Source organism: Oenanthe melanoleuca, unplaced genomic scaffold (genome assembly GCF_029582105.1).
Source record: "Oenanthe melanoleuca isolate GR-GAL-2019-014 unplaced genomic scaffold, OMel1.0 S145, whole genome shotgun sequence".
NCBI classification, from domain to species: Eukaryota; Metazoa; Chordata; class Aves; order Passeriformes; family Muscicapidae; genus Oenanthe; species Oenanthe melanoleuca.
This window is the reverse complement of record NW_026612794.1, coordinates 675-18,065: the sequence shown is the minus strand read 5'-3', so window position 1 is coordinate 18,065 and position 17,391 is coordinate 675. Positions and strand designations below refer to the sequence as shown.

General features: G+C 49.8%; 3 protein-coding genes across 3 annotated transcripts; all 3 read left to right on the top strand.

Annotated features, from left to right (window-relative positions):
- Window positions 1-810: 810 nt before the first annotated feature.
- LOC130266679 (inositol 1,4,5-trisphosphate receptor-interacting protein-like 1) lies at window positions 811-2,370 on the top strand. The gene has a single exon (XM_056515954.1). The coding sequence runs from the start codon at window positions 811-813 to the stop codon at window positions 2,368-2,370; it is 1,560 nt and encodes a 519-aa protein (XP_056371929.1).
- A 5,290-nt stretch (window positions 2,371-7,660) lies between these two features.
- On the top strand, window positions 7,661-11,147 carry LOC130266682 (inositol 1,4,5-trisphosphate receptor-interacting protein-like 1). The gene is made up of 2 exons (XM_056515957.1): window positions 7,661-7,673; window positions 7,970-11,147. Exon 2 carries the CDS (start codon window positions 7,973-7,975, stop codon window positions 9,626-9,628), a length of 1,656 nt encoding a protein of 551 aa, XP_056371932.1. The 5' UTR covers window positions 7,661-7,673; window positions 7,970-7,972; the 3' UTR covers window positions 9,629-11,147.
- A 4,330-nt stretch (window positions 11,148-15,477) lies between these two features.
- LOC130266678 (inositol 1,4,5-trisphosphate receptor-interacting protein-like 1) lies at window positions 15,478-17,133 on the top strand. Its single transcript, XM_056515953.1, is given in 3 exon segments — window positions 15,478-16,077; window positions 16,079-16,850; window positions 16,853-17,133. Coding segments are annotated over 3 exon segments (1,653 nt in total).
- Window positions 17,134-17,391: the final 258 nt, after the last annotated feature.

Genomic DNA, 17,391 nt, shown 5'->3' with positions numbered 1-17,391 from the left:
ATTGGTGCAGTAGGCTGTGTTAAGTTTGACATTGGACTGTGTGAGCCTCAGGGACTTTTTCAACTGCAATGACTTTGAAGTGTAGGTCAAGCAGTGAGAAGTCAAAGCTTGGACTCAGTAATCTTCAAGCATGCCATCCAGCCTGGATATCTATGAGATTGCCAATGGAGGGCAGATGAAAAGCAATCCAAAAGAAAGAGCAATGGCAGATCTTTGAAGAAGCTTCACTCAAAGGCAGCCTTAAGCATTACACCATGGCCACCCTGAGAGGCTGAGCCAGGGTGGGGACAAAGGGCGGGGTTGGCTGGGTTGTGATGTGCTGTGACACCTGTGACATCACAGGGCACGTGTCACAATGGGGGCAGATATAAAAGGCCCCAGCAGGTGACGCTGGCTCAGTGTTGCTTGGGCAAGCGGTGAGTGCACACGTGGTGGGGAGGCTGGGCTGGGGACAAGGGCTGGGGCAGAAACGCTGCACCTGGGGCTGGGTTCTCCCCCTGCATGCAGGGACAGCCCTGATGGGAGAGCCCTGGGCAGGGCACCCTGCTGTTGCTGCTGCTGGGGCAGTGGGACAGTTCTTGGTGCCTGCCAGCTGTCTGGGGCCCTGTCCTTCCTGCTCCCCGAGCCCTGAGGATTCCCGTCCCTGCTGCCCCCACTGCCGGCTGCCTCCCTCACAGCCCCACTCAAGGCCTTCTCTCCATCCTCCTGCAGACCATGAAAGCCGCAGTATTGCTTTTCGTGCTTTTGAAGAGCCTCATCCACTACCCACAGCTCGTGGGTGATGCTCAGGCTGAGGAAACACGTCTGCGCATGGAAGTGCGTGCAAAGCAGCTGGAATGGGAGAGGATTCGGATGAAGCGCGAGGCGGAGCAGCTCATCCTGAAGCAGGTGCAGCATGTGGAGCTCTTGCAGCTCTTAGCTGTTACTGTGCTCCTAATTCTTGTCGTGGTCCTATGGTTGATGGGGTGCCAAAGGAGCCTGAGGAGAGAAGAGTATGAATACTATAAGAATAGGTCAAATGAAGAGGAAGTCAGAAATGGAGATGCAAATGTGGAAGTCAGTATTGGAAACGCAGAAGAAGATGATGCGAATCGGGAGGAAGGTAACAATGATGACGGAAATGTAGAGGAAGTCGGCAATGTTGCTGTAGATGGAGAAGATAATGTTGAAAACAGAGATGTCAATGGGTCTGCAAATGAAGAAAACAATGACCTTGCAGTCTATGAAAGACACAATGATTTTGACGATAACTTTGGTAGAATTCTACTGGAACGCATACAGTGGCCTGTACAGGACCTGCAGAAAGGCTGTGCGTGGACAATGAACCTCATGGATGCTTATGCACATTACTTTGGACACGTCTTATCCAACAGCTTCTACCCAGTCCTGCAAAGAGCCATCGGGGTGGGCAGCGCCTTCGAAGGTTGGAGTCCCCGAGAGCAGGATGTTGTGTACCAGGTGCTCATACCCATGACTCCTCCCCGAGGCCACAGCTTCCACCTGGAGCTGGACTCTGCAGAGCAGAGGCAGGGGAGGAACTTCCGTGTCCGCGTGCAGCTGGAGTGCACCTGCAGCAAGGAGCAGCAGGCTGAGAACATGCTGTGCTTCCTGCACCACCCCGAGGAGGAGCTGAGGAGCAATCAGGATCCCAGCCTCCTGGACACCCTGTGCACCAACTCCTACCTGGATGTGCAGAAAACTGCCCGCTGGTTCTACCAGCTGGTGAGAGCCATCTGGCCAGCTTTGCCTCAGTCACACAATTGGCATTTAAAGCTGCTGCCCTCCAGACGCTCCTGCCAATTCCAGGTGACCAATGGCATAGAAGTCTACAGGATTGAGATGCTGTTTGGGGTCCAGAGAGGTGACTCCGACATCTTTGTGAGCAGTGAGCCTAGAGAGGCCCACACCCAAAACACAACCTGGCCTGAGAGCTATGCTGTGGCAGAGATGAAGTTCTTCCAGCACATCGCCAGACAGGCACCTCCTGACAGTGTGCACCTGAGATGCCTGCAGTTCTTCACCCGTCTTGTGCTGGGCTTCTGCTTTCCCACCTACACCATGAAGACTCTTGTCATGCACCTGCTCAATGCGGTGCCCGTGTCACAGTGGCGCAGGAGAGATTTGCTGCAGAGGCTGCTGGATATCAGCGATAGCCTGTGCTTATGTGTGCTAGCAAAACGCCTCAACCACTTCTTTGTCGGGAACCAGAGGCTGCCTCAGGACATCCGTTTACCCCCAGATGTTCAAATGGCTCGGCCGTACAATCTCTTCTATCGCCTGGCAGAGGAACCAGCTGCACACAACCAGGCGATTAATGAGTACCGGGCCTTGCGAAGGTGGTTCAAAAGAATCATTCTTAGTAGAAACTGAATGAAAGGGGTAATGCACAGAGCTGTTATAGTGTGCTCGCAGCTGGCAGCAGAGAGACACCTCATAGAATATATTTAGTGCTTTAAGGAAAAGAGAATATGTGCAACAGCTCTGCCGAAGGTCCCACAGCCTCTCCTGCCGCCTCAGCACGTGGACAGCCACAGGAGGGTTTATTCTACTTCCTTGCATCATTTCATTTTTTAAAAAAGCCACCCGGATCTACATAAATGCCTTCAGGAATTTCCCCACTCCTAAGAATGCGCATGAAGAGAGAGCATGTCGTACATGTAGGGCCAAAGTCATCTAAGCCCACCTGTAACATGCAGTTGTACCCGGCCTTTCAGAAGGACCATGAAAAATTTAGACCATGAAAGCAGCAGGAATGTGGGACAGAAAAAAAACCAGAGCAAAAAGACCCAGTGGAAACGACAGCCCTGTTTGGCTGGCATCATTCAATGGACGGAAGAGACATGGACATCATTCGTACCCGGAAGAGACACCTTTATGTCAGCACTGGACAAACTGTCTTGGAACTTGTGAAGTTAGATTTTGGTGCTTTAGGCACTAACTTCATCAGGATATTTTTTTAAATGAGCAAAGTAGCTAATAGTTGCTAAAAAGTTGTTTACTGTAGAAGCACATCAGTCTCAAAAGCAAAGTCACAGACATTACAGTCCACGCTAAGTTTTGGTATAAAGTTGTAAATAGAAGCAGAAGCTGTTCCTGGAGGACCCGGTGGGGCCAATGTTTCTGGGCAGCTCTTGTCTTCTTCTCAGGTGTTGATGGTGGCAGCAAGCAAAGCAAAGCAAAGCAAAGCAAAAGCAATGGCCAAAAGCCATGGCAAAAAGCACTAGCTATTCCCAAGGCATGCTTTTGTAGAGAAGTTTCTTAACAGGCTAAGACACAAACTCGGATCACCAGCCCTTAACCTATTAGAATTCTAGTTTTTTAGCACACCAGGTTATGTATAAACTATGCATATGGTCTACCTTGTTCTATCTGAAAAATGTAAGCAATATTCTTAGTATAGATCTTTTATGTATAAAACCATGTTCCTGGAGGCTCCACTGAAAACACTAGTATGTTTTTCATCCTTCACTAGAACTTGGACTTTTACTCTGGCATCTGAAACTCTTCACTCACTAAAAGCACAAGAGCTTCTGTTGAAACTTACTTGCTTAAAACATAAACTTACACCTCTATTATGTATGAGTGGCTTCACATACTTTAATCCATTGTAAGGCTTTCTTTCAATCCCTGAACTCTGATTTCTCTCTAAAGAATTCAGAGAGACCCTCAATTCACTGACTCCAACATAACTGACCTGAAATTTTGTAGATATAAGAATTTAGTTGGTTTTTGTCATAGATATATGTATGGTGTATACATATTATATACTTGGAAGAGTATTAATTATCATATATTGTAAAACAAAATAACACAAAACAATATGAAATATGTTGATATTATATCCTGATGAAAAATAATTCTGGAGAGTTGAATATGTAATTATGGTTAAATAACAAGAATAAGAATAAGAATAAGAATAAGAATAAGGATAAGGATAAGGATAAGGATAAGGATAAGGATAAGGATAAGGATAAGGATAAGGATAAGGATAAGGATAAGGATAAGGATAAGAATAAGGATAAGAATTAGGATAAGAATAAGGATAAGGATAAGGATAAGGATAAGGATAAGGATAAGGATAAGGATAAGGATAAGGATAAGGATAAGGATACGGATAAGGATAAGGATAAGGATAAGGATAAGGATAAGGATAAGGATAAGATAAGAATAAGAATAAGAATAAGAATAAGAATAAGAATAAGAATAAGAATAAGAATAAGAATAGAGCACATATTAAGTATCACTGTCTGTTGTGAGATGTACAAATCCCCTCAGTGCAATTATATCTGGAAAGATTTTCATAGAGAAGATATATTTATAATGTATATAACTCAGAGATAGATATTCTATAGGCATTATATATTTATATAACTATATGATATATATTATTCATCCTATGCATACAATATATTACATATATTATTTTATCACAAGTAAAGCCATATCTGTGGTTGCTGTCTGTTGTGACCTATATTAGTGCTCTATAGTTAGTGCATTTCTGATTGGAGGGCTGTAAACTGCTTTATTCTTGTTTCAATAAAATACAACATATCAGAATGGGGATTGTGCAAGACTTTATTGATCTCAGCCACATCTATAGTGTTGCTAAAAGTCCTGCACTGTGAATGTGGGTTGGTGAGCTGCCTGCTTGAAATCAACCAAACTGACAGTGCTGAACAGGTTCTAATCAGAAATTAAGCCCAGCTGCCCCCAGCCCCTATGATCACAGAATCACAGACTGGCTTGGCTTGGAAGGCTCCTCAGAAATTGCCTTGTCCCAGCCCTGCTGCCAAGGACAGGGACACCTTGCACTGGGCCAGGATGCTCCAAGCGCCACCCGGCCTGGCCTGGAGCACTGCCAGGCACGGGGCAGCCACAGCTTCTGTGGGCAGCGTGGGCCAGGGCCTCAGCAGCCCCAGGGGCCAGAATTTCCTGCACTCCTCCAGCCTAAACCCTCCCTGTGGCACTGGGAAGCCACCGGCCCTGGCGCTGTCCCTGCAGGCCCTGGCACACAGCCCCCGTGCAGGTCTGTGCTGGGCCCGTGCAGGGGCTGCAGGGCTGCAGGAAGGTGTCCCTGGAGAAGGCCTGGCACAGCCCTGGGGCCAGCAGGGGCACCATGAGGGCGGCAGGCGGGGCCTGGCACGGCCGTCGGGGCGCGAGGGCACAGGGCGGGCGCCGAGGCCCTGGCAGCCGGAGCAGGAGCTCTGGAGCGCGGGCGGCACAGAGCCGTGGGCTCCCGCAGCTCTGCATCCCTCACGGCTGAGGCAGCTGCCCAGGCACAGCCGGCTGGGGACACGCGGCCACCCCGGGGCCACCCGCACGGGGACCCTGCTCTGGGGCCAGGCCAGGCCGCAGCAGGGAGCAGCCATGGGCTGTGCCCGGGGAGGGAACGGCTCTGCCAGGGACAGGGCTGTGCCAGCAGGGCAGCAGGGACAGCAGGGACAGACACAGCCACAGGGGACACGTGGCTGCACTCACTGGCAGCAGCACACAGGAACCTTCTCACTCTCTGCAACTCCCAGACAGGACGCTTGGGCTGCTGCATGTCAGGCTCTGCTCCCAGGAAACAAGGGAGAGGGCAAGAGGGAATGGCCTCAAGTTCTGCCACGGGAGGCTTAGATTGGGTGTTAGGGAATAATTTCTCCTCTAGAAAAGTCTGCAAGCACTGGCAAAGGCTGCCCATGAAATTGTTGCAATTGTCATTGCTGGAGGCACTTCAGGAACGTGTGGATGTGGCACTTGGGGTCATGGTTATGAGGTGGACTTGTCAGTGTCAGGTTTGTGCCCTCTGACTTGATGGCAGGACCAATGTGGGGTGGGACACAGCCCAGGTGCTGGCAGCTCTCAGCAGCTCAAGCCATACAGATGAGCCTCCCATGTCAGCTAGCACCAGTGCTGACGGCCACTGGCAACAAGACACCTTACCCTACTGCAGAACGCTTTTAGGGTCAAGCTGGGGCAGGGAGTGGGGTTAGTGGGTCTCCCAGCTCTTGAGTACAAGGTGAGGAAAGAGACACCCTGTTACCCATCAAGCCCTTGGACTGACACATGGTAACAGAGGAAAGAGTGGGGCAAAGGCACAATTTCGAGTTCCATCTAGGCAGCACAGAGAGGAGGCCACTCAAATACAGGTCACCAACGTTGAATATGTCACAGGTGGGGGAAAGGCTGCACACCAAAGACAACCCAGAAACCAAACCCAGACAGTAATATTTGAATTTTTTGTGATTGATGGCTAAGAGTAGCTGCTGTGCAGTGATGATGGTCTCTTTGCACACTCCTCATCTTTGCTCATCTCAGGGCTCTACAAAGCCAGGGGAGGGTTTCTTCCTGCTCTTGCCTGTGCTGAGACCAGTCTTGGGGTGCCCAATGCTGTTAGCAGGTGAGCTGGTGAAGGTCTCTGCAAGCCACGCAGCCTTCCCCTCCAAGGCTCCAGAGACACTAGGGCAGAAAGCTGCAGCCTAAGCTGCATTGCAGCAGCACCTTATTGAGCTTGTCTGTCCTCTGGCATTCCTCCTTCAGTGGGGGGCAGTGTGAATCTGAGCTGCTTTCACAGGGAATTCAGGGTTTTGCCAGACTAGGGCCTTGCTGAAGGCAAAGGCCAAGGAATGGCTCTCACTTGTGCTGTCACTGCCATGGAAGGTGCCAGAGCAAGAGGGCATTTCTTGTCTGCCAGGATTCCCTCTTCACAGTCTGGCCTTGCAGCTTTGCAAAATCCACACGGACATGCCAGGACACTCCAGCACTGTCTTTGACTCAAAACCTTTCAATTTTCTACTAGGAAAATTCTGAGTTTTTCTTCTGCTTGGAAGGCAATGGATTCCCTCAGTTGATGTATTTGGCACAAAGTTTCTCCTCACATGGAAATGCTTCTGGGCAGCCTGAAACTCTTCTGCCCACCAACAACCCATTTTGTCCCAGTGGATCACGGGAAGCACATGGTTCAAAAGCATCACATTTCTCTCCTCTGAGAGGAGCTTGATTCTCAGCGCAACCAACTCAGCACAATGCAGATGGTCCATGAGGGGAGGTTGCAGCAATGTGGGGGTAATTCCATTGGCCCAGAAAGCAAACAATATGACCAGAGGAACACGACATCAAGTTAAGCCATGGGAGGTTTAGACTGGATCTCTAGGAAATCTTCCTTCAACAAAAAGGATATTATGCTTGGGAACAGGCTGCCTAGGAAAATGGTGGAGTTCCAATCCTCAAAAAGGTTTAAAAATCATGTGGATGAGGGATCTGGGGACCTGGCTGATTGGTGCAGTAGGCTGTGTTAAGTTTGGCATTGGACTGTGTGAGCCTCAGGGACTTTTTCAACTGCAATGACTTTGAAGTGTAGGTCAAGCAGTGAGAAGTCAAAGCTTGGACTCAGTAATCTTCAAGCATGCCATCCAGCCTGGATATCTATGAGATTGCCAATGGAGGGCAGATGAAAAGCAATCCAAAAGAAAGAGCAATGGCAGATCTTTGAAGAAGCTTCACTCAAAGGCAGCCTTAAGCATTACACCATGGCCACCCTGAGAGGCTGAGCCAGGGTGGGGACAAAGGGCGGGGTTGGCTGGGTTGTGATGTGCTGTGACACCTGTGACATCACAGGGCACGTGTCACAATGGGGGCAGATATAAAAGGCCCCAGCAGGTGACGCTGGCTCAGTGTTGCTTGGGCAAGCGGTGAGTGCACACGTGGTGGGGAGGCTGGGCTGGGGACAAGGGCTGGGGCAGAAACGCTGCACCTGGGGCTGGGTTCTCCCCCTGCATGCAGGGACAGCCCCTGATGGGAGAGCCCTGGGCAGGGCACCCTGCTGTTGCTGCTGCTGGGGCAGTGGGACAGTTCTTGGTGCCTGCCAGCTGTCTTGGGCCCTGTCCTTCCTGCTCCCCGAGCCCTGAGGATTCCCGTCCCTGCTGCCCCCACTGCCGGCTGCCTCCCTCACAGCCCCACTCAAGGCCTTCTCTCCATCCTCCTGCAGACCATGAAAGCCGCAGTATTGCTTTTCGTGCTTTTGAAGAGCCTCATCCACTACCCACAGCTCGTGGGTGATGCTCAGGCTGAGGAAACACGTCTGCGCATGGAAGCGCGTGCAAAGCAGCTGGAATGGGAGAGGATTCGGATGAAGCGCGAGGCGGAGCAGCTCATCCTGAAGCAGGTGCAGCATGTGGAGCTCTTGCAGCTCTTAGCTGTTACTGTGCTCCTAATTCTTGTCGTGGTCCTATGGTTGATGGGGTGCCAAAGGAGCCTGAGGAGAGAAGAGTATGAATACTATAAGAATAGGTCAAATGAAGAGGAAGTCAGAAATGGAGATGCAAATGTGGAAGTCAGTATTGGAAACGCAGAAGAAGATGATGCGAATCGGGAGGAAGGTAACAATGATGACGGAAATGTAGAGGAAGTCGGCAATGTTGCTGTAGATGGAGAAGATAATGTTGAAAACAGAGATGTCAATGGGTCTGCAAATGAAGAAAACAATGACCTTGCAGTCTATGAAAGACACAATGATTTTGACGATAACTTTGGTAGAATTCTACTGGAACGCATACAGTGGCCTGTACAGGACCTGCAGAAAGGCTGTGCGTGGACAATGAACCTCATGGATGCTTATGCACATTACTTTGGACACGTCTTATCCAACAGCTTCTACCCAGTCCTGCAAAGAGCCATCGGGGTGGGCAGCGCCTTCGAAGGTTGGAGTCCCCGAGAGCAGGATGTTGTGTACCAGGTGCTCATACCCATGACTCCTCCCCGAGGCCACAGCTTCCACCTGGAGCTGGACTCCGCAGAGCAGAGGCAGGGGAGGAACTTCCGTGTCCGCGTGCAGCTGGAGTGCACCTGCAGCAAGGAGCAGCAGGCTGAGAACATGCTGTGCTTCCTGCACCACCCCGAGGAGGAGCTGAGGAGCAATCAGGATCCCAGCCTCCTGGACACCCTGTGCACCAACTCCTACCTGGATGTGCAGAAAACTGCCCGCTGGTTCTACCAGCTGGTGAGAGCCATCTGGCCAGCTTTGCCTCAGTCACACAATTGGCATTTAAAGCTGCTGCCCTCCAGACGCTCCTGCCAATTCCAGGTGACCAATGGCATAGAAGTCTACAGGATTGAGATACTGTTTGGGGTCCAGAGAGGTGACTCCGACATCTTTGTGAGCAGTGAGCCTAGAGAGGCCCACACCCAAAACACAACCTGGCCTGAGAGCTATGCTGTGGCAGAGATGAAGTTCTTCCAGCACATCGCCAGACAGGCACCTCCTGACAGTGTGCACCTGAGATGCCTGCAGTTCTTCACCCGTCTTGTGCTGGGCTTCTGCTTTCCCACCTACACCATGAAGACTCTTGTCATGCACCTGCTCAATGCGGTGCCTGTGTCACAGTGGCGCAGGAGAGATTTGCTGCAGAGGCTGCTGGATATCAGCGATAGCCTGTGCTTATGTGTGCTAGCAAAACGCCTCAACCACTTCTTTGTCGGGAACCAGAGGCTGCCTCAGGACATCCGTTTACCCCCAGATGTTCAAATGGCTCGGCCGTACAATCTCTTCTATCGCCTGGCAGAGGAACCAGCTGCACACAACCAGGCGATTAATGAGTACCGGGCCTTGCGAAGGTGGTTCAAAAGAATCATTCTTAGTAGAAACTGAATGAAAGGGGTAATGCACAGAGCTGTTATAGTGTGCTCGCAGCTGGCAGCAGAGAGACACCTCATAGAATATATTTAGTGCTTTAAGGAAAAGAGAATATGTGCAACAGCTCTGCCGAAGGTCCCACAGCCTCTCCTGCCGCCTCAGCACGTGGACAGCCACAGGAGGGTTTATTCTACTTCCTTGCATCATTTCATTTTTTAAAAAAGCCACCCGGATCTACATAAACGCCTTCTGGAATTTCCCCACTCCTAAGAATGCGCATGAAGAGAGAGCATGTCGTACATGTAGGGCCAAAGTCATCTAAGCCCACCTGTAACACGCAGTTGTACCCGGCCTTTCAGAAGGACCATGAAAAATTTAGACCATGAAAGCAGCAGGAATGTGGGACAGAAAAAAAACCAGAGCAAAAAGACCCAGTGGAAACGACAGCCCTGTTTGGCTGGCATCATTCAATGGACGGAAGAGACATGGACATCATTCGTACCCGGAAGAGACACCTTTATGTCAGCACTGGACAAACTGTCTTGGAACTTGTGAAGTTAGATTTTGGTGCTTTAGGCACTAACTTCATCAGGATATTTTTTTAAATGAGCAAAGTAGCTAATAGTTGCTAAAAAGTTGTTTACTGTAGAAGCACATCAGTCTCAAAAGCAAAGTCACAGACATTACAGTCCACGCTAAGTTTTGGTATAAAGTTGTAAATAGAAGCAGAAGCTGTTCCTGGAGGTGCCGGTGGGGCCGATGTTTCTGGGCAGCTCCTGTCTTCTTCTCAGGTGTTGATGGTGGCAGCAAGCAAAGCAAAGCAAAGCAAAGCAAAAGCAATGGCCAAAAGCCATGGCAAAAAGCACTAGCTATTCCCAAGGCATGCTTTTGTAGAGAAGTTTCTTAACAGGCTAAGACACAAACTCGGATCACCAGCCCTTAACCTATTAGAATTCTAGTTTTTTAGCACACCAGGTTATGTATAAACTATGCATATGGTCTACCTTGTTCTATCTGAAAAATGTAAGCAATATTCTTAGTATAGATCTTTTATGTATAAAACCATGTTCCTGGAGGCTCCACTGAAAACACTAGTATGTTTTTCATCCTTCACTAGAACTTGGACTTTTACTCTGGCATCTGAAACTCTTCACTCACTAAAAGCACAAGAGCTTCTGTTGAAACTTACTTGCTTAAAACATAAACTTACACCTCTATTATATGTATGAGTGGCTTCACATACTTTAATCCATTGTAAGGCTTTCTTTCAATCCCTGCACTCTGATTTCTCTCTAAAGAATTCAGAGAGACCCTCAATTCACTGACTCCAACATAACTGACCTGAAATTTTGTAGATATAAGAATTTAGTTGGTTTTTGTCATAGATATATGTATGGTGTATACATATTATATACTTGGAAGAGTATTAATTATCATATATTGTAAAACAAAATAACACAAAACAATATGAAATATGTTGATATTATATCCTGATAAAAAATAATTCTGGAGAGTTGAATATGTAATTATGGTTAAATAACAAGAATAAGAATGAATAAGGATAAATAAGGATAAGGATAAGGATAAGGATAAGGATAAGGATAAGAATAAGAATAAGAATAAGAATAAGAATAAGAATAAGAATAAGAATAAGAATAAGAATGAATAAGGATAAGGATAAGGATAAGGATAAGGATAAGGATAAGGATAAGGATAAGGATAAGGATAAGGATAAGGATAAGGATAAGGATAAGGATAAGAATTAGGATAAGAATAAGAATAAGAATAAGGATAAGGATAAGGATAAGGATAAGGATAAGGATAAGGATAAGGATAAGGATAAGGATAAGGATAAGGATAAGGATAAGGATAAGGATAAGGATAAGGATAAGGATAAGGATAAGGATAAGGATAAGGATAAGGATAAGGATAAGGATAAGGATAAGGATAAGGATAAGGATAAGGATAAGGATAAGGATAAGGATAAGGATAAGATAAGGATAAGGATACGGATAAGGATAAGGATAAGGATAAGGATAAGGATAAGAATAAGAATAAGAATAAGAATAAGAATAAGAATAAGAATAAGAATAAGAATAAGAATAAGAATAAGAATAAGAATAGAGCACATATTAAGTATCACTGTCTGTTGTGAGATGTACAAATCCCCTCAGTGCAATTATATCTGGAAAGATTTTCATAGAGAAGATATATTTATAATGTATATAACTCAGAGATAGATATTCTATAGGCATTATATATTTATATAACTATATGATATATATTATTCATCCTATGCATACAATATATTACATATATTATTTTATCACAAGTAAAGCCATATCTGTGGTTGCTGTCTGTTGTGACCTATATTAGTGCTCTATAGTCAGTGCATTTCTGATTGGAGGGCTGTAAACTGCTTTATTCTTGTTTCAATAAAATACAACATATCAGAATGGGGATTGTGCAAGACTTTATTGATCTCAGCCACATCTATAGTGTTGCTAAAAGTCCTGCACTGTGAATGTGGGTTGGTGAGCTGCCTGCTTGAAATCAACCAAACTGACAGTGCTGAACAGGTTCTAATCAGAAATTAAGCCCAGCTGCCCCCAGCCCCTATGATCACAGAATCACAGACTGGCTTGGCTTGGAAGGCTCCTCAGAAATTGCCTTGTCCCAGCCCTGCTGCCAAGGACAGGGACACCTTGCACTGGGCCAGGATGCTCCAAGCGCCGCCCGGCCTGGCCTGGAGCACTGCCAGGGACGGGGCAGCCACAGCTCCTGTGGGCAGCGTGGGCCAGGGCCTCAGCAGCCCCAGGGGCCAGAATTTCCTGCACTCCTCCAGCCTAAGGCCTCCCTGTGGCACTGGGAAGCCACCGGCCCTGGCGCTGTCCCTGCAGGCCCTGGCACACAGCCCCCGTGCAGGTCTGTGCCGGGCCCGTGCAGGGGCTGCAGGGCTGCAGGAAGGTGTCCCTGGAGAAGGCCTGGCACAGCCCTGGGGCCAGCAGGGGCACCATGAGGGCGGCAGGCGGGGCCTGGCACGGCCGTCGGGGCGCGAGGGCACAGGGCGGGCGCCGAGGCCCTGGCAGCCGGAGCAGGAGCTCTGGAGCGCGGGCGGCACAGAGCCGTGGGCTCCCGCAGCTCTGCATCCCTCACGGCTGAGGCAGCTGCCCAGGCACAGCCGGCTGGGGACACGCGGCCACCCCGGGGCCACCCGCACGGGGACCCTGCTCTGGGGCCAGGCCAGGCCGCAGCAGGGAGCAGCCATGGGCTGTGCCCGGGGAGGGAACGGCTCTGCCAGGGACAGGGCTGTGCCAGCAGGGCAGCAGGGACAGCAGGGACAGACACAGCCACAGGGGACACGTGGCTGCACTCACTGGCAGCAGCACACAGGAACCTTCTCACTCTCTGCAACTCCCAGACAGGTCACTTGGGCTGCTGCATGTCAGGCTCTGCTCCCAGGAAACAAGGGAGAGGACAAGAGGGAATGGCCTCAAGTTCTGCCACGGGAGGCTTAGATTGGGTGTTAGGGAATAATTTCTCCTCTAGAAAGGTCTGCAAGCACTGGCAAAGGCTGCCCATGAAATTGTTGCAATTGTCATTGCTGGAGGCACTTCAGGAACGTGTGGATGTGGCACTTGGGGACACGGTTATGAGGTGGACTTGTCAGTGTCAGGTTTGTGCCCTCTGACTTGATGGCAGGACCAATGTGGGGTGGGACACAGCCCAGGTGGTGGCAGCTCTCAGCTGGCTCAAGCCATACACATGAGCCTCCCATGTCAGCTAGCACCGGTGCTGACGGCCACTGGCAACAAGACACCTTACCCTACTGCAGAACCCTTTTAGGGTCAAGCTGGGGCAGGGAGTGGGGTTAGTGGGTCTCCCAGCTCTTGAGTACAAGGTGAGGAAAGAGACACCCTGCTACCCATCAAGCCCTTGGACTGACACATGGTAACAGAGGAAAGAGTAGGGCAAAAGCACAATTTCGAGTTCCATCTAGACAGCACAGAGAGGAGACCACTCAAATCCAGGTCACCAACGTTGAATATGTCACAGGTGGGGGAAAAGACTGCACACCAAAGACAACACAGAAACCAAACCCAAACAGTAATATTTGAATTTTCTGTGATTGATGGCTGAGAGTAGCTGCTGTGCAGTGATGATGGTCTCTTCTCTGAACACTCCTCATCTTTGCTCATCTCAGGGCTCTACAAAGCCAGGGGAGGGTTTCTTCCTGCTCTTGCCTGTGCTGAGACCAGTCTTGGGGTGCCCAATGCTGTTAGCAGGTGACCTGGTGAAGTTCTCTGCAAGCCACGCAGCCTTCCCCTCCAAGGCTCCAGAGACACTAGGGCAGAAAGCTGCAGCCTAAGCTGCATTGCAGCAGCACCTTATTGAGCTTGTCTGTCCTCTGGCATTCCTCCTTCAGTGGGGGGCAGTGTGAATCTGAGCTGCTTTCACAGGGAATTCAGGATTTGCCCAGACTAGGGCCTTGCTGAAGGCAAAGGCCAAGGAAGGGCTCTCACTTGTGCTGTCACTGCCATGGAAGGTGCCAGAGCAAGAGGGCATTTCTTGTCTGCCAGGATTCCCTCTTCACAGTCTGGCCTTGCAGCTTTGCAAAATCCACACGGACATGCCAGGACACTCCAGCACTGTCTTTGACTCAAAACCTTTCAATTTTCTACTAGGAAAATTCTGAGTTTTTCTTCTGCTTGGAAGGCAATGGATTCCCTCAGTTGATGTATTTGGCACAAAGTTTCTCCTCACATGGAAATGCTTCTGGGCAGCCTGAAACTCTTCTGCCCACCAACAACCCATTTTGTCCCAGTGGATCACGGGAAGCACATGGTGCAAAAGCATCACATTTCTCTCCTCTGAGAGGAGCTTGATTCTCAGCCCAACCGCCTGGCATAATGCAGAAGGGAGGTTGCAGCAATGTGGGGGTAATTCCATTGGCCCAGAAAGCAAACAATATGACCAGAGGAACACGACATCAAGTTAAGCCATGGGAGGTTTAGACTGGATCTCTAGGAAATCTTCCTTCAACAAAAAGGATATTATGCTTGGGAACAGGCTGCCTAGGAAAATGGTGGAGCTCCAATCCCCAAAAAGGTTTAAAAATCATTTGGATGGGGAATCTGGGGACCTGGCTGATTGGTGCAGTAGGCTGTGTTAAGTTTGGCATTGGACTGTGTGAGCCTCAGGGACTTTTTCAACTGCAATGACTTTGAAGTGTAGGTCAAGCAGTGAGAAGTCAAAGCTTGGACTCAGTAATCTTCAAGCATGCCATCCAGCCTGGATATCTATGAGATTGCCAATGGAGGGCAGATGAAAAGCAATCCAAAAGAAAGAGCAATGGCAGATCTTTGAAGAAGCTTCACTCAAAGGCAGCCTTAAGCATTACAGCATGGCCACCCTGAGAGGCTGAGCCAGGGTGGGGACAAAGGGCGGGGTTGGCTGGGTTGTGATGTGCTGTGACACCTGTGACATCACAGGGCACGTGTCACAATGGGGGCAGATATAAAAGGCCCCAGCAGGTGACGCTGGCTCAGTGTTGCTTGGGCAAGCGGTGAGTGCACACGTGGTGGGGAGGCTGGGCTGGGGACAAGGGCTGGGGCAGAAACGCTGCACCTGGGGCTGGGTTCTCCCCCTGCATGCAGGGACAGCCCTGATGGGAGAGCCCTGGGCAGGGCACCCTGCTGCTGCTGCTGCTGGGGCAGTGGGACAGTTCTTGGTGCCTGCCAGCTGTCTGGGGCCCTGTCCTTCCTGCTCCCCGAGCCCTGAGGATTCCCGTCCCTGCTGCCCCCACTGCCGGCTGCCTCCCTCACAGCCCCACTCAAGGCCTTCTCTCCATCCTCCTGCAGACCATGAAAGCCGCAGTATTGCTTTTCGTGCTTTTGAAGAGCCTCATCCACTACCCACAGCTCGTGGGTGATGCTCAGGCTGAGGAAACACGTCTGCGCATGGAAGCGCGTGCAAAGCAGCTGGAATGGGAGAGGATTCGGATGAAGCGCGAGGCGGAGCAGCTCATCCTGAAGCAGGTGCAGCATGTGGAGCTCTTGCAGCTCTTAGCTGTTACTGTGCTCCTAATTCTTGTCGTGGTCCTATGGTTGATGGGGTGCCAAAGGAGCCTGAGGAGAGAAGAGTATGAATACTATAAGAATAGGTCAAATGAAGAGGAAGTCAGAAATGGAGATGCAAATGTGGAAGTCAGTATTGGAAACGCAGAAGAAGATGATGCGAATCGGGAGGAAGGTAACAATGATGACGGAAATGTAGAGGAAGTCGGCAATGTTGCTGTAGATGGAGAAGATAATGTTGAAAACAGAGATGTCAATGGGTCTGCAAATGAAGAAAACAATGACCTTGCAGTCTATGAAAGACACAATGATTTTGACGATAACTTTGGTAGAATTCTACTGGAACGCATACAGTGGCCTGTACAGGACCTGCAGAAAGGCTGTGCTGTGGACAATGAACCTCATGGATGCTTATGCACATTACTTTGGACACGTCTTATCCAACAGCTTCTACCCAGTCCTGCAAAGAGCCATCGGGGTGGGCAGCGCCTTCGAAGGTTGGAGTCCCCGAGAGCAGGATGTTGTGTACCAGGTGCTCATACCCATGACTCCTCCCCGAGGCCACAGCTTCCACCTGGAGCTGGACTCTGCAGAGCAGAGGCAGGGGAGGAACTTCCGTGTCCGCGTGCAGCTGGAGTGCACCTGCAGCAAGGAGCAGCAGGCTGAGAACATGCTGTGCTTCCTGCACCACCCCGAGGAGGAGCTGAGGAGCAATCAGGATCCCAGCCTCCTGGACACCCTGTGCACCAACTCCTACCTGGATGTGCAGAAAACTGCCCGCTGGTTCTACCAGCTGGTGAGAGCCATCTGGCCAGCTTTGCCTCAGTCACACAATTGGCATTTAAAGCTGCTGCCCTCCAGACGCTCCTGCCAATTCCAGGTGACCAATGGCATAGAAGTCTACAGGATTGAGATACTGTTTGGGGTCCAGAGAGGTGACTCCGACATCTTTGTGAGCAGTGAGCCTAGAGAGGCCCACACCCAAAACACAACCTGGCCTGAGAGCTATGCTGTGGCAGAGATGAAGTTCTTCCAGCACATCGCCAGACAGGCACCTCCTGACAGTGTGCACCTGAGATGCCTGCAGTTCTTCACCCGTCTTGTGCTGGGCTTCTGCTTTCCCACCTACACCATGAAGACTCTTGTCATGCACCTGCTCAATGCGTGCCCGTGTCACAGTGGCGCAGGAGAGATTTGCTGCAGAGGCTGCTGGATATCAGCGATAGCCTGTGCTTATGTGTGCTAGCAAAACGCCTCAACCACTTCTTTGTCGGGAACCAGAGGCTGCCTCAGGACATCCGTTTACCCCCAGATGTTCAAATGGCTCGGCCGTACAATCTCTTCTATCGCCTGGCAGAGGAACCAGCGGCACACAACCAGGCGATTAATGAGTACCGGGCCTTGCGAAGGTGGTTCAAAAGAATCATTCTTAGTAGAAACTGAATGAAAGGGGTAATGCACAGAGCTGTTATAGTGTGCTCGCAGCTGGCAGCAGAGAGACACCTCATAGAATATATTTAGTGCTTTAAGGAAAAGAGAATATGTGCAACAGCTCTGCCGAAGGTCCCACAGCCTCTCCTGCCGCCTTAGCACGTGGACAGCCACAGGAGGGTTTATTCTACTTCCTTGCATCATTTCATTTTTTAAAAAAGCCACCCGGATCTACATAAACGCCTTCTGGAATTTCCCCACTCCTAAGAA